At 38.3% G+C, this 22985-nt stretch overlaps 1 protein-coding gene across 9 annotated transcripts in view; it reads left to right on the top strand.

Annotated features, from left to right (window-relative positions):
• Root (ciliary rootlet coiled-coil, rootletin) overlaps positions 1-22985 on the top strand; it is a 348852-nt gene that overhangs the window by 256711 nt on the left and 69156 nt on the right. For all 9 annotated transcript variants that reach the window (XM_072305010.1, XM_072305017.1, XM_072304988.1 and 6 more), the window contains 2 exons: positions 8870-9046; positions 20885-21067. In XM_072305010.1, coding sequence (XP_072161111.1) covers positions 8870-9046; positions 20885-21067 — 360 coding nt within the window. The remainder of the gene's footprint in view (positions 1-8869; positions 9047-20884; positions 21068-22985) is intronic.

Raw genomic sequence — 22985 nt, 5'->3', positions numbered from 1 at the left:
AAAGCTTTCACAAAGCATAATAATTATGATACTTACTTAGATACTTTATAATTATTATAGAACGGGTTTTAAAACCAATAACAACCTTTCCACAAAATTATTTTCCAATAATGTAGTTTCAGATAGTAATTTATATAATAAATCAGGAGTATGTGCCATTTCACTGAGATTTCCAATATATTGGCAAAACATCTAGGAGCTTCCATAAAGGTTTTAAGGAACATATAATAAACCCTCATTCGAACATTTACCAACATCTGAAAGAGACCAACCATACCTTGTCTGATATTCAAAATAATTTAAAAATTTTGCATACAAATGACAATGAGAAAACCCTCATGGCACTAGAATCTATTGAATTAAGGTGTGCTATGTTAAAAAACATTCCTTTATTAAATGTGAATTAAGGCGTGCTATGTTAAAAAACATTCCTTTAGTAAATGTGAATTGAGGACACCGCACCAAGAACAGCCTATAGGCGTACAGGTCGTTATTACGCCCATCTGCTTTTCGGATTCTACGTACCCTGGACTATGCTGTGGTAGCGATAGAATATAGATAGGTAACGGCTCGAGGTCGAAAAACCTTTTTTTTCCGAGTTAAGTCAGGCCTCTGGATCGATGGGTGCAAGAACGACCTATAAACGGGCCTATAAGGCGCTAGTTACCCCTTTCTTTACTCACTATCGATATTCTTTCATTTTGCGTCAATCATGCGTGATTAAAATGACTATACTTCATATTGCCACCAAAATGACTGTTGGGCGTAATAATGGCCTACCTATATACCGCTTTTTAAAATTAAATATACTAGAGTGTGAACCCAAAATGTATCGCAAAATCCACCCGGCATCCTTCAATAGAAGGGTTAGGTCACCCAAAAACACCAAAACAGGGTACCTGCATAAAAAAGTCTGCGCAGTATATCAAAAACAAAATTTTAAATGCGTTTTCTTCAAAACGCAGTTTCCCGTTATAGGCTGTTCTTGGTGCGGTGTCCTCAATTGAGGTGTGCTATAATAAAAAACATTCCTTTATTAAATGCACAAATTGACTTACAGAAAAGTGTGTCCAGCCTAACTAACCTATGCGTGGATTTCTCAAATCCACCGTGCACTACTCTGTAGCACGTTTTGCCTACCTATATCATTAATATAAACTTCGAAGGATTCAGACTTTCAGCGATTCCACCTTTTTCTATTTCACTCGAGAGGTTGCCAGATTGTGCGATAAATGTGAATATTTTGCATGGATTTGAATTGGGAAAAGTGCTAAAAAAGCAATTTATCTGGCAACAATAGAGTCCGGGAGGGACGAGAACCTGCCTTCCTGGGAAACCCCATGATTTAGCCGGAAATGTCATTAAACTATTGATTCCGTTTGAAGCATCAATTGTATACTAGGGGAAAGCTATTTTAAAATAATAATTGTAAATGGACACAGATGCTACAGAAAGGGAAAAAGGAAAGGGAAAGGGAAAGGAAATGAAATGAGGATATAATTACTAATATGCAATCAGAGAGAATAAAACAAAAACATCAGAGAGATTTATATGCGATGAAAGTATAAGAAAAAAACACGAGTGGGCTCATTACGACTGGGAACTCGAACTATACTATCGTTGAGCAGTTTTTAGACCCCTACGCCACCGATGATCTTCCTAAGAGGTAAAGATGAACTTTTGCTACTTCAGCAAGTCAAATCGCGGGAGGAAATCCATGGATTGTCTTTTTCCGCCACCCGATGGGATGGCATCCCAGTCAAAATGCGTTTTTGAATAAATGATCGATCCCCACCATCGCTTCATCTCCACACATCTATTCATGTGCAAATAATGGCACGCTCCGGCATCAAGGCTCTGTGACGAAATCATTTTTGCCTCCTGAGTCTCCAAAATGTATACATCTTAGTGATCAAAGGTCCAATCACTGAGGAAAATGGCTCGAGGAGCGAGCCGAATGTCACTCGCGTAGCGAGTGATCGGGGGCCCAGGGGGCGCAGCCCCTTGGCAGGCCGTGACGGACGCGCAAAGCGCGTCCAGAACGGCTAGTATCTTTCTTGACTGCAATTTGTATGCTGATAATGTCCGTCTTAGTGCTGTTTACATAATATTCTTATCACTCGTTGTTCCACCTGCCCAAGTAGCATTTTTCAAAGTTAAAGTTGCAAGAAGTTGAGGCAATACTGGTTAAAAGTCGCAACTAAGTTGCAACTTAGTTGCAACTCTCAGTCAACATTTGGTCAATAAGTGCCGATTTTCGGCGATCTGATCGGAAGAAAAGTCGCAACTTATAGCAATTGAATTGCATGAATCTTGCAACTTATCGACGTTGCCAAAATCATCCCTGTATTAAAAATGACCATGTTGGTAACAAGTTGGTCTGGCCAAACATGGTAGCAACAGGGTGAATGGAACCTGTTATTATACTCGTATATGATATCAACATGTTACCAATATGATATCACACAAAAGAAAAAGGTTTCAAAATGCGAAATGCTTAAATTTAGGCGCGCTGCACGTTCTTAGACATACTTTTCATCGCGGACGCCGAAAAAGTGCCGCTGAGAGAACCCGACAATCAATGTACGCCAGAATTAAGCCGCGCTGCGCCCGAGTTCCCAAGCGGTCACCCATCGAAGTACTAACTACGCCCGACGCTGCTGAACTTCGGTGATCGCCCGAGTGTCGCTGTCACTCCGCCACGGATGCTCGCGTGGGGAAGGAGGCTAATTTAGCACTAATAAACGTCCCCAGATCTGATTCAATGATCAGAAGCAATGATATTCTTGCAATTTTGTACATCATTCAGTTTCATAATGAAGTATAAGAAAATGAAAAGTTCGAAGAACACATGAAAAAAATAAAATAAAGTATGGACGGATAAATAGTTATTAAAAATGAAAATATTAAAAACGAAATGAGATAAGTAAATAATACAAATTAATGAAAAATGAATAATATTATTAATAATTTATTATATTATATTTATTATATTAAGTAAAGACCAGTCTTGTGACGTCCTTACCAGTTTGCGAAGAAGGCCGCGATTTTCAAATTTTAGCCAAATGTAAGGACCAGGAACGATATTAAAGTTGGAACATGTTTCAACTTAATTGTAACAAGTTCCAACAATGATAGCTCCTTTGGGGGAAAGAGTAGGCAATCTGCACGTCAATCTATTAGTTGCAAGAATTCAACGATTTTGTTGCAAGTTGTTACAACCTCTGCTACTTGGGTGAATGTTGATTTCACATATTTGTCTGCGTTTATTAAATACTAGCAGGAAACCTCCACCATCAGCAATCACTGTGATTATTGATCAGTTACTAATTGTGTTTCTGAATTATTATTTACTATTTCAAAATTGGCGAGACGCACTGGTTTGATAAAAATGCAGAGATTAGTAGTACCTATTCTGATTAAACCTGCTATTTTGGTCTGTCCTGCAGTAAGCTCATATGATAATTATGATAATCAAAAATACCCAATCAAAAGTTGGTTATTTTCATAAAGATTTGTCACTTTTGTCAGTTCAGTGTTTAATTGAAGTTAGCTGGTGAGTTTCAGTCGCGAAAATTACAGGATTTGACCAGCGGTTTCGTTTAATTTTCAGCAACGGCGGGTTTGTCATCTACATCGCGGAGAAAACGTGATTTTTTCAGGGATTTTGTAAAAGAAATCAGAAATTAAACGATAATCACCACGATATCACGGCAAATACGTCGTCTTCCTAGCAAATTTCTAAGATTATTATATTTGCGCGTTATTCACATCAATATCGTGGCATACACGTGAATTTCTGACTCAATTAAGACTACGTAAATGTGCCCATAAAACTCATAAACATCTGTCACTTGGGATGGGCGAAAACGTATGATTTTCCTTCAATTTTGTATGATACCATTGTTGAGTATGTTGATGTACGCTAGAGAGCAGCACTTGTTGTAGTCAGAATTGTAATGGCGTTGGACGTTCGTGTCCTGAAATCTGTCCCGGTTTAGTTTACGAAATAAAGAAGAATTAAGTACTAAATCTGTTGTTCAATGTATTATCTCAACATGGTAGCAGAGGTCCGTGGTTTTGCGAAGTAAAGTGCCGGTGAAGATAGTATCAGTACCATTTTTTCGTGATCGCGAGTTCGAGATTGTGGCGTGTCGGGACTTGAAGCCTAAACTGCAAAATCACCATGAGTGTGAAAATGGTCAAGTGTGACGATGTTATGTTACCCATTTCCGACGGTAATTCATTCACAAACTGGAAAAAGCGCATTTTGAAATTTCTGGAGTTCAAAAAGTGCAAAGTGACAGTGGAAGGAAAGAAGAAGCAGAAAGAAGAAGAGGACTGGGAGCACATGGATGTAAAGGCTACAAACTTCATTTACAGTGCTATTTCTGATAGACAGCTGGAATATGTGAGTGATTGCGAAAGTGCCCATGAAATAATGAAAAAATTCGATGAAATGTACCTATCTGAAGGAGTCAACTGCGCTCCAGATTGTCTGTCGTTCTAATTTAGAAAATTTGAAATTGAAAGAGAAGACTGATCCTACGAAATTTTTTGAGGAATTTGAAAAGGGCATTCACGAGTTGAAGACAGCTGGAGCAACTGTGTCTGAAAAAGTTGAATTATATGCTGAAGGCTTTGCCACCATCCTTGAGTCATATTGGTGACATGATGGACGTTTTACCGAAAGCTGAACGAACGGTAGATTACTTGAAAAGTAAGCTGGAGTTGAAGACAAAAGTAGAACAGTATTGTGATGATGCCAATAATAATCAATCTGGTGAGAGCGGAAGTGTTTTTGTGACTGGAGTAGCTTCGCATAAGACTATGACCTGTTATTCCTGCGGAAAGCGAGGCCATTATTAATCCGAGTGTGTTCAAGAGGTGCAACGTGTAACTCGTCATGATTGTGGTAACTACGGACATTACCAGCAGAGCTGTAATCATGGTGTCAATCGAGGTCGTGGTGGTCATGCTCCCAGAGGAGGTCATACCCGGGGGAACAGAAGCCATCATCAAGGTCAAAGAGGTCATTTCCGTGGAGGTCAACGAGGACAGTACAGAGGAAATCGGAGCTGGTATCGAGGCAACCGGGGACAAAAGTGGCAGGATCAAAGTAGCTCTGAAGTCAGTGATAGCGGTAACTGCTTTAATGTGGTGGTGAACACAACTGGTATTTCATGTAATACTACAAAATTTAAGCAATGATAATCAAACAGATTGGCTCCTAGATAGTGGTTGCACAGATCATATAATCACTAGTGATGAATATTTTTGTGAGAGTATCACATTAAAGGATCCAGCAAATGTCAAGATTGGAGACGGCCGCTTCTTAAAGGCAACTAAAGTTTTTTTTTTTTTTTTTTTTTTCTTCAAATAGCCTGGAAGGCTAATCCCATTCGGCTTCACACACCATTCATTCCCCAATTCATAAACCCACTCTGTCGACTTCCCTCACCAATCTCCCATCACCCCAATTTTCGTTCTGATATATCCTCATTTTAAACAACAAGTTCCTTTTAAATGCCTTCAGACCCAATTCTTTCAACTTATAACATTTAAATTTATTATATTCCCTTACCCCTTTATAGAAAACCATCTTATCCACATTACCCTTTTCATGATATGCCCAGACTTCACCTCCATGTCTAGTCCCTTTTGAATTATTACCCCACATTAGCTTTTTTAATTCCTCATCTACGCCTTTAATATAACCCTTCTTAATTTTGTAAATAAATACAAAGGCTCTGTATTTGATGAACAGTTCTATACACAACCACTCCAACTCATTTAACATTCCTCCAATGTTCTCTTCTCTACCCCTTTTTAAAATATATCTCATTGCATTATTTTGCCCCACTTGTAACCTTTCAATCACTCCCTTCCCAGCTTCAAAGAGTACAGTTGTACAGTGATTTAATATCGCCCCCACTACTGCATGGTACATCAATTTCTTCCCCTCTATTGTCAACACATTTTTCATCCTCCAAAGCAAACTTACTCTCCTTCTATATTCACTCACTATGATTTGGACTGAGTTAAGCAGAAAGGAACCAACCCACATTTTGGAAAAAATTGAGTTATGAGTGGTTTTGAACTTAACCACTGCTCTACTATCTATCGCCAAAAATTCAAAGTTTTTGTTGGAGCAAATTTTGCAGAAATTGAACTTGAAGTTTATCTTTTACATTGAGTCTTATGCAGGAGCCAAACTTTAAACCTCTTTTTCTCGGTTCGATCCCGATGTGGCTTGGTTCCTTTCTGTTTAACTCCGTCCATTTCTATTTGCCTGTCCCATCTCAAGTCCTCAGTAACCATCACCCCCAAGTATTTATATTCCCTTACTCTCCCTAATATCTCCTCCCCAATTTTTATCCTCACCTCTAAGTTCCTATACTCTTCTTTCGAACTAAATACAACAAATTTGGATTTTTCTATATTGAGCTTTAATTTATTTATTCTTAACCATTCATCTACTCTATTCAGTTCCTCAGACAGTTTTACTTGTACTTCCGCTACTTCTTTGCCTGTCATGTAAATCAATGTGTCATCTGTATGTCAATGTGTCATCCAAGTAGGAAAGGTAGAAGTTTCATTTTCAGTGTATGGACAAAATTTACCAGTTACTCTTCCGAATATTTTCTATGTTAAAGAAATGAAAGCAAATTTGATGAGCTACGCCAAAGTTACTCAGAAAAATAAAATAATATCGAAAGGGAGTACGTCAAAGATTTATAACCAAAATGGATAATTGATAGCTGTTGCTGTTAAAGAAGGCAGTTTATATAAGTTGAGAGGTCTGATCCACACTTGTTCTTCAGAGAGTTATGTGTTCTCATGTAAGAATTCAAGAAAAATTTCAGCAAAAGAAAAGTGGCATCGTAAGTTAGGACACGTAAATTTCAAATATCTAAATCTACTTTGTAAGGATAATTTGTTAGAGGGAGGCCCACAGTGTTTAGAATCTCCCTTTATGAAATGTTCCATTTGTATACACAGTAAAATGTCAAATCTGCCTTTTAAAAATAATCGAGCTAAAGCAAAGGAAATATTAGAAATAGTGCATACGGATGTGAATGGTCCCCATAAGACCACAGCCTACTCTGGTGAAAAATACTTTGTTTCATTCCTTGATGATTATATTAAACTTGCTGAAGTGTATTGCATCAAATCAAAAGACCAAGTTCTTGATTGTTTCACAGAATATTATAATGAAGTTTGTAATCTAACACGTAAAACGATAAAGAAACTGAGACTGGATAATGGAAAAGAGTATATCTTTTCCAACTTTTACTCTTTTGCAAAAAGCAAAGGTATTTTTCTAGAACCTTGTCCACCTTACGTTCATGAGCTTAATGGAAGTGCAGAGCGCTTCAATCGTTCCATTATGGATACAGCTAGATGCTTATTGTCAGAGGCAAATATTGATTTAAAATACTAGCCCGAAGTAGTAAAGACTGCAGCATACTTGAAATATTGTACCTTAGCCAATACTTATGAGGTTAAAACTCCTCATGAGATTTTTATGAATAAAAAACCTGATGTTAGTAATTTAAGACTGTACGGGAGCAAAGTATATGTAAGAGTCCCAGATGTGAAGAGAGAGTCCAAATTCGACAGAAAAGCAGACTTAGGAATATTAGTCGGATATGAAAATGTAGGTTACGGAGTACTTGTAAACAACAAAGTTTTCGTTACGAGGCACGTTGAATTTGTAGAAGGCGATGTCAATTGCATTGGCCTCAAGACGGATAATGAATCAGATGAACCCAATGAAAATACAAAGAGCCTTATGCAAAAACGGCCAAATCCCCCGTAGCTCCGATTGCTTCCATTTTTTAGTATGCTATTTCACCATAACAAAGGGCCCCGTTTCTGATAATTTCAAGTCCAAAAAAAATTTTCCCGCGCTTTGGCGGCGTTGCCAAGTTGCAACCTTAAAAATTCGATAACTTTTGAACCAATTGAGTTATTGATCTGCGGTTTGCGCTAAAGTTCTTTAAAAATTATGAACCATGAAGTCAGCCAGTCAGCCAGTCAGCCAGTCAGCCAGTCAGCCAGTCAGCCAGTCAGCCAGTCACTCCACGTGAAGTCTGCTTTATTAGTATAGATTTGATAACTCTTTCATTACTGTGCCTTGGCTTTTTTGATCATAGTGTTTGACATGCATTGTGATACATCCCTATCTATAGTGCTCTTTCTTGTGCTTTTGTGAATTTTTCTTGTTGAAGATGGCTATCAGCCGGAATGCATCCGAGAAAATATACTGTTAATTCTTCAGAATATTCGTGCTCTGGTTTATCTTTTAATTATTTATTTATTTTATATTGTTAAACTATGCAAGATGCGATTCTTCAGTTATATTACCACATTCCTTTTATCGTTGTTCTTTCGCTTCCTGTACCTATTTTCCAGAAGTTGGCGGGAAATGTTTTGGAAGACCCTCACAAAAATTGAATTATCTCTGCGACTAATGGAGCAAATTTTTAAAATCTTTATACTATTAGAAACCTGATAGTATGGATTTGTCTAAAATTTATTGGGTTTTTTCCCATAGGTACCGTTTTGAGTCCGAGAAAAAAAAATGGAAAACTTACTTTTTGTACGACTCTCGCATTAATGTATGTATTAATGAGAATGTTTATTTGTAGGTCTCTTATGCACAATTTTTCAATAAATCAATCCTGCTGAATTATAATTGTTTGATTTTCGTCAAGCTGAGACTTGATGTCACCAAATCAAGCATATTGATTCAATACCGATTGGTTTTCCATGGTTTCAACTGATCCATCAGCTTTTCCTTCTTTTTCATCTTTTTTTGCAACTGGCTCAAGTGCGCTTCATCGAACTTTTGTATTTCTTCCAGGTCATGTTAGAGTCAAATGAGAAGGATTTGCAAAGAGTACAAGAGCAACTGGCTGCAGTGCGAAGTGAGAAAGAAGCCTTAGAGTCAATACTTTTCTCCACGCAAACTAATCTGGAAGCTAGTGATAAAAAATGCTCCAACTTAGAGAGAGAAATTCAAGATTTAAATGTTAAGCAGGTAAGTCATGTCACGTTATAATTACCTCTCTTTCAAGATAGTACTCTTTGATTTTGCTAATGTTTCATTTAAAATCCTTCAACTTCAAGCAACTGGCCTTTTTCTATTCAATCATTTACGCACAAGTCACTCTAAAACGACCCTTGATGTATAAAAAATTTCCCTAAATTTCCCAAAAAATCGTCCAATCCTTTCAACTTCCTTTGTCATTCATATACAGTGAAAAATTAATCTGTCGATTGCTGATTCATTATACATACCTATACAGGGTGGCCCAGACCTACCGTACCAGGCCTTTTTGGGTTAATGTAGGTCGTACGAAGTCCAGGATGGCATGGATGAATAGGGAATTGACCCGAAGGAATCTGAATTTCATGGTCACAGAGCCCCATGGAGTCCCTTGGGGTGTAAAAGGGAGGTCCGTACTTTAAGTTAGGGTTTATGTCAAAATTTTGAAATTATTTCATTGGAATCAGAAATTACGGGCATGTTTAACTAGAATCGACACCAAGAAATCCAAAATTGGCCCATCCATGTCCAAAATACCTGACCCCCAAAAGTGGCGAACAGAGCCCCCCCAAAAATTCAAGTTCGTTAAATTGACGAGGAGACTCGGGAAAAACGTGTATTCATGGGTAATCGACCCCAAGGAATCCGAATTTGAGGGTCCTGTTGTCCTCAGAGACTTTTCTGATGGGGCACAGGGTTAACCCCAATACTGCTTAAAACCCTACAACAAAACGGCCAAATCGGCCTAAACACGGAATCCTACAATTTTCTCAGGGATGAAAGAGGGTCTTCTCAGGCACTCAAAACTGGTCTTATTTTTTGCTCAGCCCCCAGGGAAAAGGGGGGAGAGGGGATCAAAATTAAAACCTTTAAAGTAGCCTAACTTCTCAACGGTACGTCGTAGAAAGATGATCTTGGTGTCAAAATTTCCAAAAAAATGAGAGCTTTCATAATATTTATGTTACGGTCAATGTTACACTGAAAAAAACACTCCGACCGTGGAAACCGTACTTACGGGCTATATAGAGATACCGTCCGTGTTCCGGGCTGAAAAGTTCAGGCCGAAAGTTCCAAGCGTAGCACCCGGAGCAGTCGAAGTGCTCCGGGTGTTACGCCCGGAACTTTCGGCCTCTGAGCCCGGAACACGGACGGTATCTCTATATAGCCCGTAAGTACGGCTTCCACGGCCGGAGTGTTTTTTCAGTGTAGGGGGCCGGCCGATGCTGTCACTGACCGGCCAATGATAGCATCGGCCGAAATCGAGGGCCAATGACATGATTGGCCGATCAATCATGTCATCGGCCAAAAAGCCCGGTCACTGTTAACATTTTCACCGCGAGGTGAACAATGGCCGGCCGATGTTGACAGTGGCCAATGACTGACGGCCAACGTTCGTTCATATTATAAAACACCGTAAAACTGAAAACATACCACATGAAAGGAAACAAATGAGTGACTGTGTAATTACTACAGCTGTTTGATTTATTTTTTAGAAGGTTTTTTTTTTTATTATTTATTTTACTTTTCTTTCGACTTTAAAAATTGGAGCATTTTTTTTTTCGTTTTTGTTTTTTTTTATCCCACAGCTGTAATAATTATTTCAAAAAGCAACGTTGAGTTTTAATTTACCTTATTTGTTGGTGCACGCCTCACTCTTGTGGCACTTGGAGTTACAGAGCAGTCCAGCGGCTCGACAAGCACATCGGTTGTTTGTGCACTTTTGCCGGCAGTTGCATCGTTTGAATCCCTGGCCTCCCGAAACTGAATTAGTGGTTGCTGCTTCGCGGAGACTGACCTCTTTATTAGGAACATCAGAAAGAGAGATGAGATCTGCGTGACGAACAGTAAATTGCGATCTTGTGTACAGTGACTTTAGGATTCCATGCTCTGTTCCTAAATTTATAGAACCCATCATCTTCTGACTCAACTCTCTCACGTTCAATTGATAAATTATAACAGATCCAACATTGGCCGTCACCCCTCGGCCAAACAGTACATTGGCCGGCCAATGACATCAGCGGCCGGTCAATATGTGACGGTTTTATTGTTAAGAAAACATTTCCCTAAATCGCTGGCCATTGACGTCATTGGCCGGCCAATGACATCTTCGGCCGAAACGCCCGGCCACGGTCAACATTGGCCGGCCAATGACATACACTTCCCAATTCCCCAACATTGACCGTAACATTTATATGAAATTAATACTACTTCAAAATTTGACCTACTTTCGGAGGAATTATACAAGGTCCCCCTCTCGTAAAGTTTCGTTTTTCGAGATTTTCGGTCGTTCAGTACGCACAAAGTAAAACAAAAACAATCCTAAATAAAAGTAGAGCGTTTAAGGTTAAAAACAAGCCGAGGTTTATCTTGGGGAAATGATTAGAAGCGGAGTTATGAGTCTTTAAAGTTGACGTGGCGCGCAGGAACCTTGCATGTTCAGAGTCTCAAGGTCACCTGCGCCCCCCAGATTGCTCGCAGGTGGCGAGTTATCGGATTATTTGGGGTCGATTACCCATGAATGTTGTTAAGATAATCCTGCCCATGTTGGCAACACCGCCATGTATGCCTACGTCTTTTTTGTCTGTCATGGTTGTTCGTTAGTTCGGTTCATGTACTCCTCTTATGGAACCTTTTACAACACGTTCGTTTTGACTTTAATAAAGTTCTCTAAGTTTCATGTCATTTTTGTTCGATTCGTTCGCCCTCACCTACTAGTAACAACAGGTTATGGGCCCAGCAGTGCATCGCGAATCGCGAACGCGTTAAGCATCTCAGTGACAAGATTCTGATGGCCTAAATTGAAGCCTCACCTCGTGTTCATCATTTTTTCCTTGTTTGTGTCTATTCTTCCGATCACTGAAGTTAACAATGAGTGATGAAAAGTCGGAAAAGTTCACCTTTGAAAAACTTTCCGGTCGGGAAAATTTTTCGGACTGGAAGTTTGCGATGAGGATGTCGCTCATCCACGACGACCTGTGGGTATGTGTCGACGGATACCCAGATTCTGACAAGAGAGATGAAAACAAGAGAAGGAGGAATGATGAGAAAGCACTCGCCAAAATATGCTTAGCAGTGAAACCGTGCATCTTTCCACACGTAAAGAACTGCAAATCAGCCAAAGAAGCCTGGACGAATCTCAACAAGGCGTTCCAGGATTCTGGTTTGTCAGGACGCTTAACCTTGCTACGTAAGTTATTCAGTATTAAAAGAGAAAACTTTTCGTCCATGGAAGAGTACCTGCGTGAGATTTTAACAACTTCTCACAAACTAGCTGATCTGAATGCAGACGCTGCTATTTCTGATGAGTTTATTGGTGTCATTATGCTTAGTGGTCTACCTCCTGAGTTTGACCCACTGATAATGGCTCTTGAACACTCAGGCACAACGATCACCAGTGACATTGTCAAATCAAAGCTCATAAGTGAGTCTGAAAGACGTACAGAGAATGCTGAAGCTGCTTTACTTATTTCTCAGAAACGCAGTGGTTCGAAACCAATCATTTGCCACTACTGCGGTGAGAAGAATCACATAAAGCCTAAATGTCCCAAGCTTAGAAAAGATAAGAAAGCGTTGAAGGCTAAGTCAAATGAGCCAGTCAACAAAGACAAGAAGGATGATTCTACTAAGTCAGGTCGCTCTCTACTAACCTCACTTTGTGCCAGCGTTACAGCTGATGAGTGGTACGTCGACTCCGGAGCGAGTGTTCATACAGGGTGATCCAAAAGTCCCTTCCACCCCCTCTAACTTTTTACCTAATTGAGGTAAAGATTTGAAACTTGGGGGATATTCCTAGGTCGAAGGGAGCTACTTTTTGGCCCCCCTAAAATTTCCAGGGGGGCCCCCCTTGGGGGGGCAACGGCCCCCAACTTTTAATTTTCAAACGGGAAGACCCCCTTTGTGATAGCTCGTTCGAAAGAGCATAAAAAAAGAAAACTTTTCGCGCAAACCCGAAGTCAATATCTGAAACCGTTTCAAAATGGCGGCCGGTTAAAGTTCAAAATGGCCGAAGATTCACACCGGTTATTTGTCGATGAATTTGCGCGAAAATCGGTATGTAGGGGTATTTTGACACGAGAAAAACGAATTTGACGTTAGATTTTCAAAAAAACCGAAATTTCCAAAATGGCCACCGGTTAAAGTTTAAAATGGCCGAAAATTGTCACCTCGGTTTTTTCCTGATGGATTTGCCTAAAACTTGGAATTTGAGAGTATTTTGGGCATAAAATAAACAAATTTGAACTTAGAATTTAAAAAAATCAATTGTTGGTCATTTTGAACTTTAACCGGCCGCCATTTTGGAAATTTCGGTTTTTTTTTAAAATCTAACGTCAAATTCGTTTTTCTCGTGTCAAAATACCCCTACATACCGATTTTTGCGCAAATCCATTGACAAATAACCGGTGTGAAATTTCGGCCATTTTGAACTTTAACCGGCCGCCATTTTGAAACGGTTTCAGATATTGACTTCGGGTTTGCGCGAAAAGTTTTCTTTTTTTATGCTCTTTCGAACGAGCTATCACAAAGGGGGTCTTCCTATTTGAAAATTAAAAGTTGGGGGCCGTTGTCCCCCCAGGGGGGGCCCCCCTGAAAATTTTAGGGGGGCCAAAAAGTAGCTCCCTTTGACCTAGGAATATCCCCCAAGTTTCAAATCTTTACCTCAATTAGGTAAAAAGTTAGAGGGGGTGGAAGGGACTATTGGATCACCCTGTATGACCCATAATAAGTCATGGCTAGATAAATTCTCCAACAAGGATTCTAATCTGAAGATTGCTATCGCTAATGGTCAAGAACTGAACAGTGAAGGAAGTGGTACTGTGCGTGTCTCGCTTGAAAATAGTGACATTAACTCAATATCTAATGTCCTTTTAGTCCCGGGATTGTCTACAAATTTTTTTTCGGTTAAAAGTATGGTAGACAAAGATTTTGAAGTGGTATTTCGCAAACACTCCTGTGAAATATATCCACTAGGAGCCTTAAGTTTTGATAATCTTACACCGGCAGCCACGGCAGAGAACATCAACAGTCTCTATCGTTTGAAGGCCAACGTTAAATCGAGTGCGCGTCCCAAGTAGCATGGATTACAATTTCATTGCAATGGATTGTGAGTTGATTGCAATTTTTGCTTGTTGCCTATACGTTCATTTGAAGGCGCTTAAAAAGTTGCAATTTTATTGCAATAAGTTTGCAAGAAATGTAGATTATGCTTGTTGCCTAACCTCTTTTTCAAGGCACTATAAAGACTGCAATTTCGGTGCAATCATGTTGTAACAAATTCACGCCATGTGCCTGGCATCCAATTCTCTAGTTGTTTTAAAGTTTTTTCGACTTAAATGTCTCACCTAACCCATATAGCCCAACATATTTTGAAAATATTGTCACCTTTATCAAAATATTTTCATGGCAATATTGTAATTAAAATATTTTCAAAATATTTTTAAAACATTTTAAAGGAATATTTTGAAAATGTTTACAAAAAATATTTTTAAAATAATTCAAAAATATTGCTTGTAAACATGCATGTTAAAAATATTCCTTAAGAAAGTTTTGAAAATATTTTAAAAATATTTTTTGAAAATATTTTTAAGTTCTCAAGTTAGTATGTGGTGTAATTTACACCGGTGTAAATTTAGTGTGAGTACCTATTACGTGATATCGAAAAAAAAAAAATCAGACAAAAAAAATATGAAAAAAATAAATAACACGAAAAAAAATAAATAATAGGCAAAAGAAAGAAGCCTGAAAAAAAACGGCGTTAATCAAATCTATGATGAATGTTGAGCCACGCACTGACGCAATGCATGCGATAACAGCCTTAACAGGCGTGATTTCAACCCAGCTCATCATCAGCTCCCTGTAGCTCAGTGGAAGAGTGCTCCGCTATGACATTCGCGGGTCGGGTTCAAGCCCACTCAAGGGCGTCCGGTATTTTATGCTGCTAAACGTCGTAGGACATTAGGTAAGCATGGGTTCGAATTATTATAATTTCCCCGGAAAATTTAGGGGTTGAAATTTAAAGGTCGTCAATATTGAAATTTCTTTGCAAAAAAAAAAATTGCAACTTTTTTACAATGAGGGGGTCAGATGTTGTAAAATAATTGCAATTTTCTTGCAAGAAAGTTGAAATCATCTGGAAATTTTATTTCATTTAAATTGCAATTTTTTCGTTGCAAAATGCTACTTGGGATTGCAAGTGTGTCTACATCGGACCAAGACGTCGGAAGTGTGAACAGTGCGGGAAATTTAAGAACTTTCGTTTCATCGGATGAAATTATCCCCCAAGATAGTGAAACCGCGTTCAATTCCAATGCCATTTCATCTTTGAATAGTGATCCTGATATTTGGCACCGACGCTTGGGCCACCTCCCTAGATATGGTCTAGATTTATGTCGCAAAGGTCTTGTTGATGGAGTCACCTTTTCCGAGCACAGCAAGACAAAGTGCATACCATGCATCGAAGGGAAACATTGCAGGGAGTCATTTAAGAAGACAAACTGTACGAGAGCCTCAAATTTACTTGGCATAGTTCATTCAGACCTTTGTGGACCCATGTCCTGCAAATCTTTTGGTGGAAAACGCTACTTGTTAACCTTTACAGACGACTTTTCCAAGAAAACGTTTGTCTATTTTCTGGAAAATAAAAGTCAAGTTTTCTCAAAGTTATAAAGAATTCAAAGCTCTGGTGGAAAATGAAACTGAGAAAACGATCAAAGTTCTCCGTAGTGATAATGGTGGGGAATACATCAGCGCACAAATGTCTGATTTCCTTATAAACCATGGCATCAAGCGCCAACTCACTCAACCCTACAGCCCACAGCAAAATGGAGTTGCTGAACGTGTTAATCGTAGTCTCATCGAAAAAACGTTATGTTTACTCCAAGACGCTAAACTTGGTAAAGAATACTGGGCAGAAGCGGTCAACACTGCAGTTTATCTCAAGAACAGATCTCCCCATAGAGCGTTGGTCAATGCAACTCCAGAAGAATTATGGTCTGGCAAAAAGGTAGATGTCAGCCATCTTCGCATTTTTGGCTGTAAAGCCTATGTGCACATCCCTAAAGAGAAACGTGAGAAATTAGATGTTAAAAGCAAATCCATGATCTTCGTCGGGTACTGTGAAAATTCAAAGGGCTATAGACTCATTGATCCTCAAAACCCTAAGAAAGTGACCACATCCAGAGATGTTATTTTTTTGGAAACATCTTTTGGTGCAGCTCAACCAGAAGTAAACGGCAACGCTCACTCTCCTGACCTGATTTCACCAATTTCTGATGAAGACACCTCATCAAGTGAAAATGATTCGCAGTTTTCTTCCAATTCCAAACTGGATGACTCATCATCAAGTGACAGTGAATCAAGTGCCTCATCGTTAAGTGAAGAAGTCTCTTCTGAAGACAACTACAGTGAATCCAGCTCTGTTTCATTGACCTCAACCACACTTGAAGGACAAGACCAAGAAGTCTCTGAGCGACGATTTCCTACCAGAATTCGAGAAATCCCCAAACGGCTGGCGGATTATGTACTTAACCTTGCAAGCACCAGTTCTGTGTGTGTAGATGATTCACTTAGTCTTGATAATTTAAGCTTTGACGAACCAACAACGGTAAGACAAGCACTATCCAGTAAAGATTGTGAAAGTTGGAAAAAGGCTATGCTCTTGGAGTATGAATCTTTCCTTAAAAATAATGTACGGACTCTAGTTGATAAACCACCTGACCAAAAGGTCATTCAAAGTAAATGGGTCTTTAAAATCAAAAGAGACAGCGATGATAACGTAGAAAAATTCAAGGCTAGGTTAGTAGCTAAAGGGTTTAGTCAAACTCACGGGGTTGATTACTTTGAAACATACTCTCCTGTAATTAGACACTCAACCCTTAGGTATCTCTTTGCTTTCGCCGCAGAACACAATCTTGAAATTGACCACCTTGATGTTGATAATGCGTTTCTGCATGGCGAATTAACTGAAAAGGTATACATGACTCAACCTGAAGGTTTTGTTGATCAGAGTAACTCTAAAAAAGTCTGGCCTCTTAAAGCTGTTTATGGACTTAAACAAGCCTCTCTTGTTTGGAATCAAAAGGCCAAGAATTATTTAGTCTCATTAGGTTATTTTCAATCAATAAATGAACCATGTGTATTTTTCAAAATCAATGGAAGTCTAATCACAATTGTTGCCATCTATGTTGATGATTTTCTTACATTTTCTAATGATAAACAAGAAAAATCTACTCTGCATGCTCAATTGAAAGAAAACTTTCCCATTAAAGATTTAGGACCAGTTAAATTCTGCCTGGGGTTAAATATATTTAGAAATGTCAACTCAGGTGAAATTATTGTAAATCAAAAAACCGACATTCTGAAAATTTTAAAAAGGTTTGGCATGTTGAATTGTAAAGGCATTTCTACTCCAATGGAATTGCACTCCAAACATAACAAACCTATCATTCCTTGCAATGATTCTCAAAATTCACCACATTCAAATGAATCCATTACAATTGACCATTCTGAAGAATTTTTGAAAGCTGATATTCCATTTCGTAATCTCATAGGTGCATTAATGTACCTTGTAGTATGCACACGTCCTGATATAGCGCATAGCGTAAGCTATCTAAGTCAATTTAACTCTAATCCCAAACTAAAGCATTGGAATGCCGCAAAGAGAATATTACGCTACCTTAAGGAAACGATTAATTTTAGTCTCGTTTTTAAGCCTGGTCACACAGACATCGTCGGCTATGCTGACTCAGACTGGGGCAATAATCTTTAAGACAGAAAATCCTTCACGGGCTACGTATTTAAGTACAGTGATGCCCCGATTTCTTGGGCTAGTAAAAAGCAAAGAACTGTGGCCTTATCGAGCACAGAAGCCGAATATATGGCCGTTTCAGATGCCAGTAAAGAGGCATTATTTTTAACAAAGCTCCACAAAGAACTTTCTAAAAACAATGTAACAATCAATCTTTTCACCGACAGTGGTGGTGCCCTAAAATTAACAAAGGGACATAGATTTCACGATCGGAGTAAGCACATTGACATAAGACATCATTTTATTCGAGACATTGTTGAAACTAAACAGATTGGTATCTTCCATATCGCTGGTACCAAAAATCCCGCAGATCTATTAACAAAGCCACTACCTCTCAAAAATCACAATCGATGTCTTCATGAATTACTTAAGGTTACAAAATAAAACTCCTATGTAAATGTTTTTGGCGTTTGTGCCGGATTAAGGGGGGGTGTTGTTAAGATAATCCTGCCCATGTTGGCAACACCGCCATGTATGCCTACGTCTTTTTTGTCTGTCATGGTTGTTCGTTAGTTCGGTTCATGTACTCCTCTTATGGTTCCATATGGAACCTTTTACAACACGTTCGTTTTGACTTTAATAAAGTTCTCTAAGTTTCATGTCATTTTTGTTCGATTCGTTCGCCCTCACCTACTAGTAACAACAATGAATACATGTTTTTCCCGAGACTCCACGTCAATTTAACAAACTTGAATTTTTTGAAAGGGGGCTCTGTTCGCCACCTTTCGGGGTCAGGTATTTTGGACACGGATGGGCCAATTTTGGGATTCTTGGTGTCGATTCTCGGGTGTTGAAAGTCTCTGAGAACAAAAGGACTCAAATTCGGATTTCTTGGGGTTGATCACCCATGAATTCCAATTTTCCGACACCCCAAGGGACTCCAGGGGGGGCCCTCTGGGACCATTAAATTCCGATTCCCTGGGGTCGATTCCCTATTCATCCCCGCGATCCTGTACTTCGTAGGACCTACATTAACTGTAAAATAGGCCTGGTGCGGTAGGTCTGGGTCACCCTGTAGAAACAATACTGTGTTAGGCAAACAAAAGCGCTCTCATGATTTTTTCTGAGAAAACATTGTTTGTTTTTTTCCTCTCCAACCATCGAAAGGCTACAATCTTATCAACCTATGTAATGAATTTAGGTGGTGTGTTTCAATTTTAATATGGTTGTATTTTTCCAAGTATTTATATGGGGCTCCTAGACAAGGTATGAAATAAAGAAGAAAGTGTTTACTCTTCACAATTTCACAAAGAAAATGATTCACACAACAAGAAGTCGGAAAATCAACCCCTGAACAAGATATATGTACATAATTGCTATTACCCAAGTAGCATTTTGCAACGAAAAAATTGCAATTTAAATGAAATAAAATTTCCAGATGATTTCAACTTTCTTGCAAGAAAATTGCAATTATTTTACAACATCTGACCCCCTCATTGTAAAAAAGTTGCAATTTTTTTTTTTGCAAAGAAATTTCAATATTGACGACCTTTAAATTTCAACCCCTAAATTTTCCGGGGAAATTATAATAATTCGAACCCATGCTTACCTAATGTCCTACGACGTTTAGCAGCATAAAATACCGGACGCCTTTGAGTGGGCTTGAACCCGACCCGCGAATGTCATAGCGGAGCACTCTTCCACTGAGCTACAGGGAGCTGATGATGAGCTGGGTTGAAATCACGCCTGTTAAGGCTGTTATCGCATGCATTGCGTCAGTGCGTGGCTCAACATTCATCATAGATTTGATTAACGCCGTTTTTCTCAGGCTTCTTTCTTTTGCCTATTATTTATTTTTTTTCGTGTTATTTATTTTTTTAATATTTTTTTTGTCTGATTTTTTTTTCGATATCACGTAATAGGTACTCACACTAAATTTACACCGGTGTAAATTACACCACATACTAACTTGAGAACTTAAAAATATTTTCAAAAAATATTTTTAAAATATTTTCAAAACTTTCTTAAGGAATATTTTTAACATGCATGTTTACAGGCAATATTTTTGAATTATTTTAAAAATATTTTTTGTAAACATTTTCAAAATATTCCTTTAAAATGTTTTAAAAATATTTTGAAAATATTTTAATTACAATATTGCCATGAAAATATTTTGATAAAGGTGACAATATTTTCAAAATATGTTGGGCTATATGGGTTAGGTGAGACATTTAAGTCGAAAAAACTTTAAAACAACTAGAGAATTGGATGCCAGGCACATGGCGTGAATTTGTTACAACATGATTGCACCGAAATTGCAGTCTTTATAGTGCCTTGAAAAAGAAGGTTAGGCAACAAGCATAATCTACATTTCTTGCAAACTTATTGCAATAAAGTTGCAACTTTTTAAGCGCCTTCAAATGAACGTATAGGCAACAAGCAAAAATTGCAATCAACTCACAATCCATTGCAATGAAATTGCAATCCATGCTACTTGGGTAACGTTGGTTAAATCAAAAATACAAATGATGCCATTTGTGAAGTCAAAATTCCATCTGATTTGTGTTTAAAGGGCTTGCTAATATCTCGTTTAGGAGTTGCTTTCAAAACTTCCCGTTGTGTGTATTGTTTTCATTGTAGGATTTTGAAGAGAAATCATGTGACGTTTTCCTCTACTTCAGACCTTTTCCAATGGCCCATTTAAGTCAAAGTGAGGAACACATGTTCTTGCTTGTTCTCTCAAATACCGCCTCTCGGCCCTGCATTAGGAATTATCAAGTTTATAAGCTGCATATTTTGAATTATGAAAATATTATGTTTAGCCTTTATAAAAGTCTTAGCATTATTCATTGCCTTCCATTGTTATTCTGTTAAGGTAATTCTCTCGCAATGGGGGCAGTGATAGTAGGGAACCTGTGTTACAAAGCTCTCCTAATAGTTTTTATGCATTTATGGACTCTAATGTTCTTTTGATTAAAGGAAAAGCCAAGTCAAATTCAAGTGTAATGTGTCTATTTTTCATTTGTATTTCTGAGATTTTCCAATTTCATTTCAATGAGATTCATTTTAATACATTCTGATCGTAGGAATCAATGAAAGGACAGATAAGCCGGTTGATGAAAGATTTGGAAAATAGCGAAAAGAAAGCAAGAGATATTAAAACAGGGTTGATGCAGCATCAGGCATTACTGGAAACTGAATATCAGGAAACTGTCTCCAAGCTAAAGAAAATAAATGAAGATTCTATCAGAAAATTCACCGATGAAAAGGTTTGTACCCCTTGTAATTTTGAAACCTATTAATAATCATATGCTGACTTCAATTTTTCACTAACCAGTACCGACTTGAATTCAAGTTTAGGGATCTCCATGTCCGCAGGGCAATTACTGAAATCATGTGTTTGTTTGGTAGGCAAGATTATACTAAGATGGAATAGAGCTGTGTGATTGAATGGCTGTGTCAATGAGACAACTGTAACCAGGACCCTGGGCCCTTTGTCGGGTCAAGTAATCAACTAATGGTACCTTCTTGCTGGTGGGCAACCAGTCGATTATTCGATCAAAGGACCCAGGGTCTCAGTTTCAGTTGTCTCATCAACACAGCCATTCAGCTACGTGATTGCAATCACGTAGCTAAATCCATCTCAATTTAGTTTCATCCTTCATTAATTTCAATAACGGTCTTGCTGGTTATTTTTTTTTCGAAAGGAAATCTTAAAGGTTAATTACTCAACTGTAGCAAAACATTCAGAACTAATAATTTTTATAGAAGTGTTTTTACAACAGCAGAAAGAGAATTTAAAGGGCATTTAAAAATATCTCTACGGATAGAGCCTGAGTTTAACATTTTTTTTTTCCTGTAACTCTCAAACTCAATGTATTAGCTGCAAGCTGAAGCATTTATTTCCTAGAGAAGTAATAATCTAGAGGCCACTAGCCGCTTGGCATGGAATTTTTCCAAATTTGGCTCTCCTGGGCTGGTAAGTAATTACAAATCTTTTGGGAAAAAGTATTTCTAAATTTAAACATTTCGCACTAAATTTTTCATATTGGCAGCTCATTTGTCTGCAACATTATCCTTCTAGGGCACTGCGTGCCATTTTCAAGGAACCTCATTATATTTAAAGAAGGAATCGAAATTGCAACTCTGTATATTTACTTCTGTAGTCTGATTGTTGAAATTTTGTGTTTGTCGGGTAGACACAGATGACATATGTTAAAAGGCAGAGCGTGATTGGTCGGCTATTAGTCTAGACAAACTAGCTTTTTACCTCGGACAAATTAGCACAAACTTTTCCTTTGGTATACAGGATCTCTAGGTACCCAATAAGACAGAAAAAGAAGTTTACCAAAAAATTCCATCGGGGAAGTGGTCAAATCGCAGTTTTTCAAAATGGCGGCATACGGTGATTTTCAAAGAGGACGTACATTCGGATTTTCCTTTATACTTAACTCAAAAATCATGCGTCAAACAAAAGGTTGTAAGAGGTCGATTTGAAAGATCATAAAATTTTGGTTCAGATTCATAATCAAAACATAGGCTTTTATTATTTTTTTCCTTCAGAATTTCACTATTTAAAAACACCAACCGTCAAAATCTGTTAAAAATTAACGATTTCTCGCGATCGTGACCAATTGTAGGTCAAAATAATTTATTTAAGGTTAAAAACAACAACACTACTGGAAAGTAAGCTAAATTTTACAAAAGTGTACCCATCCATTTCACCTTATCATTTTTTATGACCTCAATAACGAATCATTCAAAAGCATGAAGTCAATATTTAACAACAAATTCAGCTGTTTTTTCCGTTTCCAGCGCTTTCGATCAATTAGTTTTTGACAAAATAGTCAGTGAGAAATACGGAAAAAAGGGCTTAACTCGGAACAAATTGCATAACAATTTTTTCCTGTGTAAACGTCATCAGTAAGTCCTCCTGAACAACATACACCGCAATCACACGCTGAATGTGGGAGCTGAATGTGGCTTGAATGTGGAAGTCATCGGCCCGATGCCTGCATTTTGCGCGTGACGCGCAAAATTCAGCAACGATTCTCAGCAACCATCGGACCAATTTTGAATTTGTCTGAACTATTCGAGTAGATTTAATACACATCTGGATGAAAATAACTCGAATTTGCTAAATTTCAGCCGTTGGGCGATGACTGTTGACTTCCACATTCAGCTGGT

The sequence above is a fragment of the Bemisia tabaci genome, chromosome 1, assembly GCF_918797505.1.
Source record: "Bemisia tabaci chromosome 1, PGI_BMITA_v3".
In the NCBI taxonomy this organism is placed as follows: Eukaryota; Metazoa; Arthropoda; class Insecta; order Hemiptera; family Aleyrodidae; genus Bemisia; species Bemisia tabaci.
The sequence above is the reverse complement of the archived record's forward strand: the minus strand, read 5'-3'. Positions and strand labels throughout refer to the sequence as shown.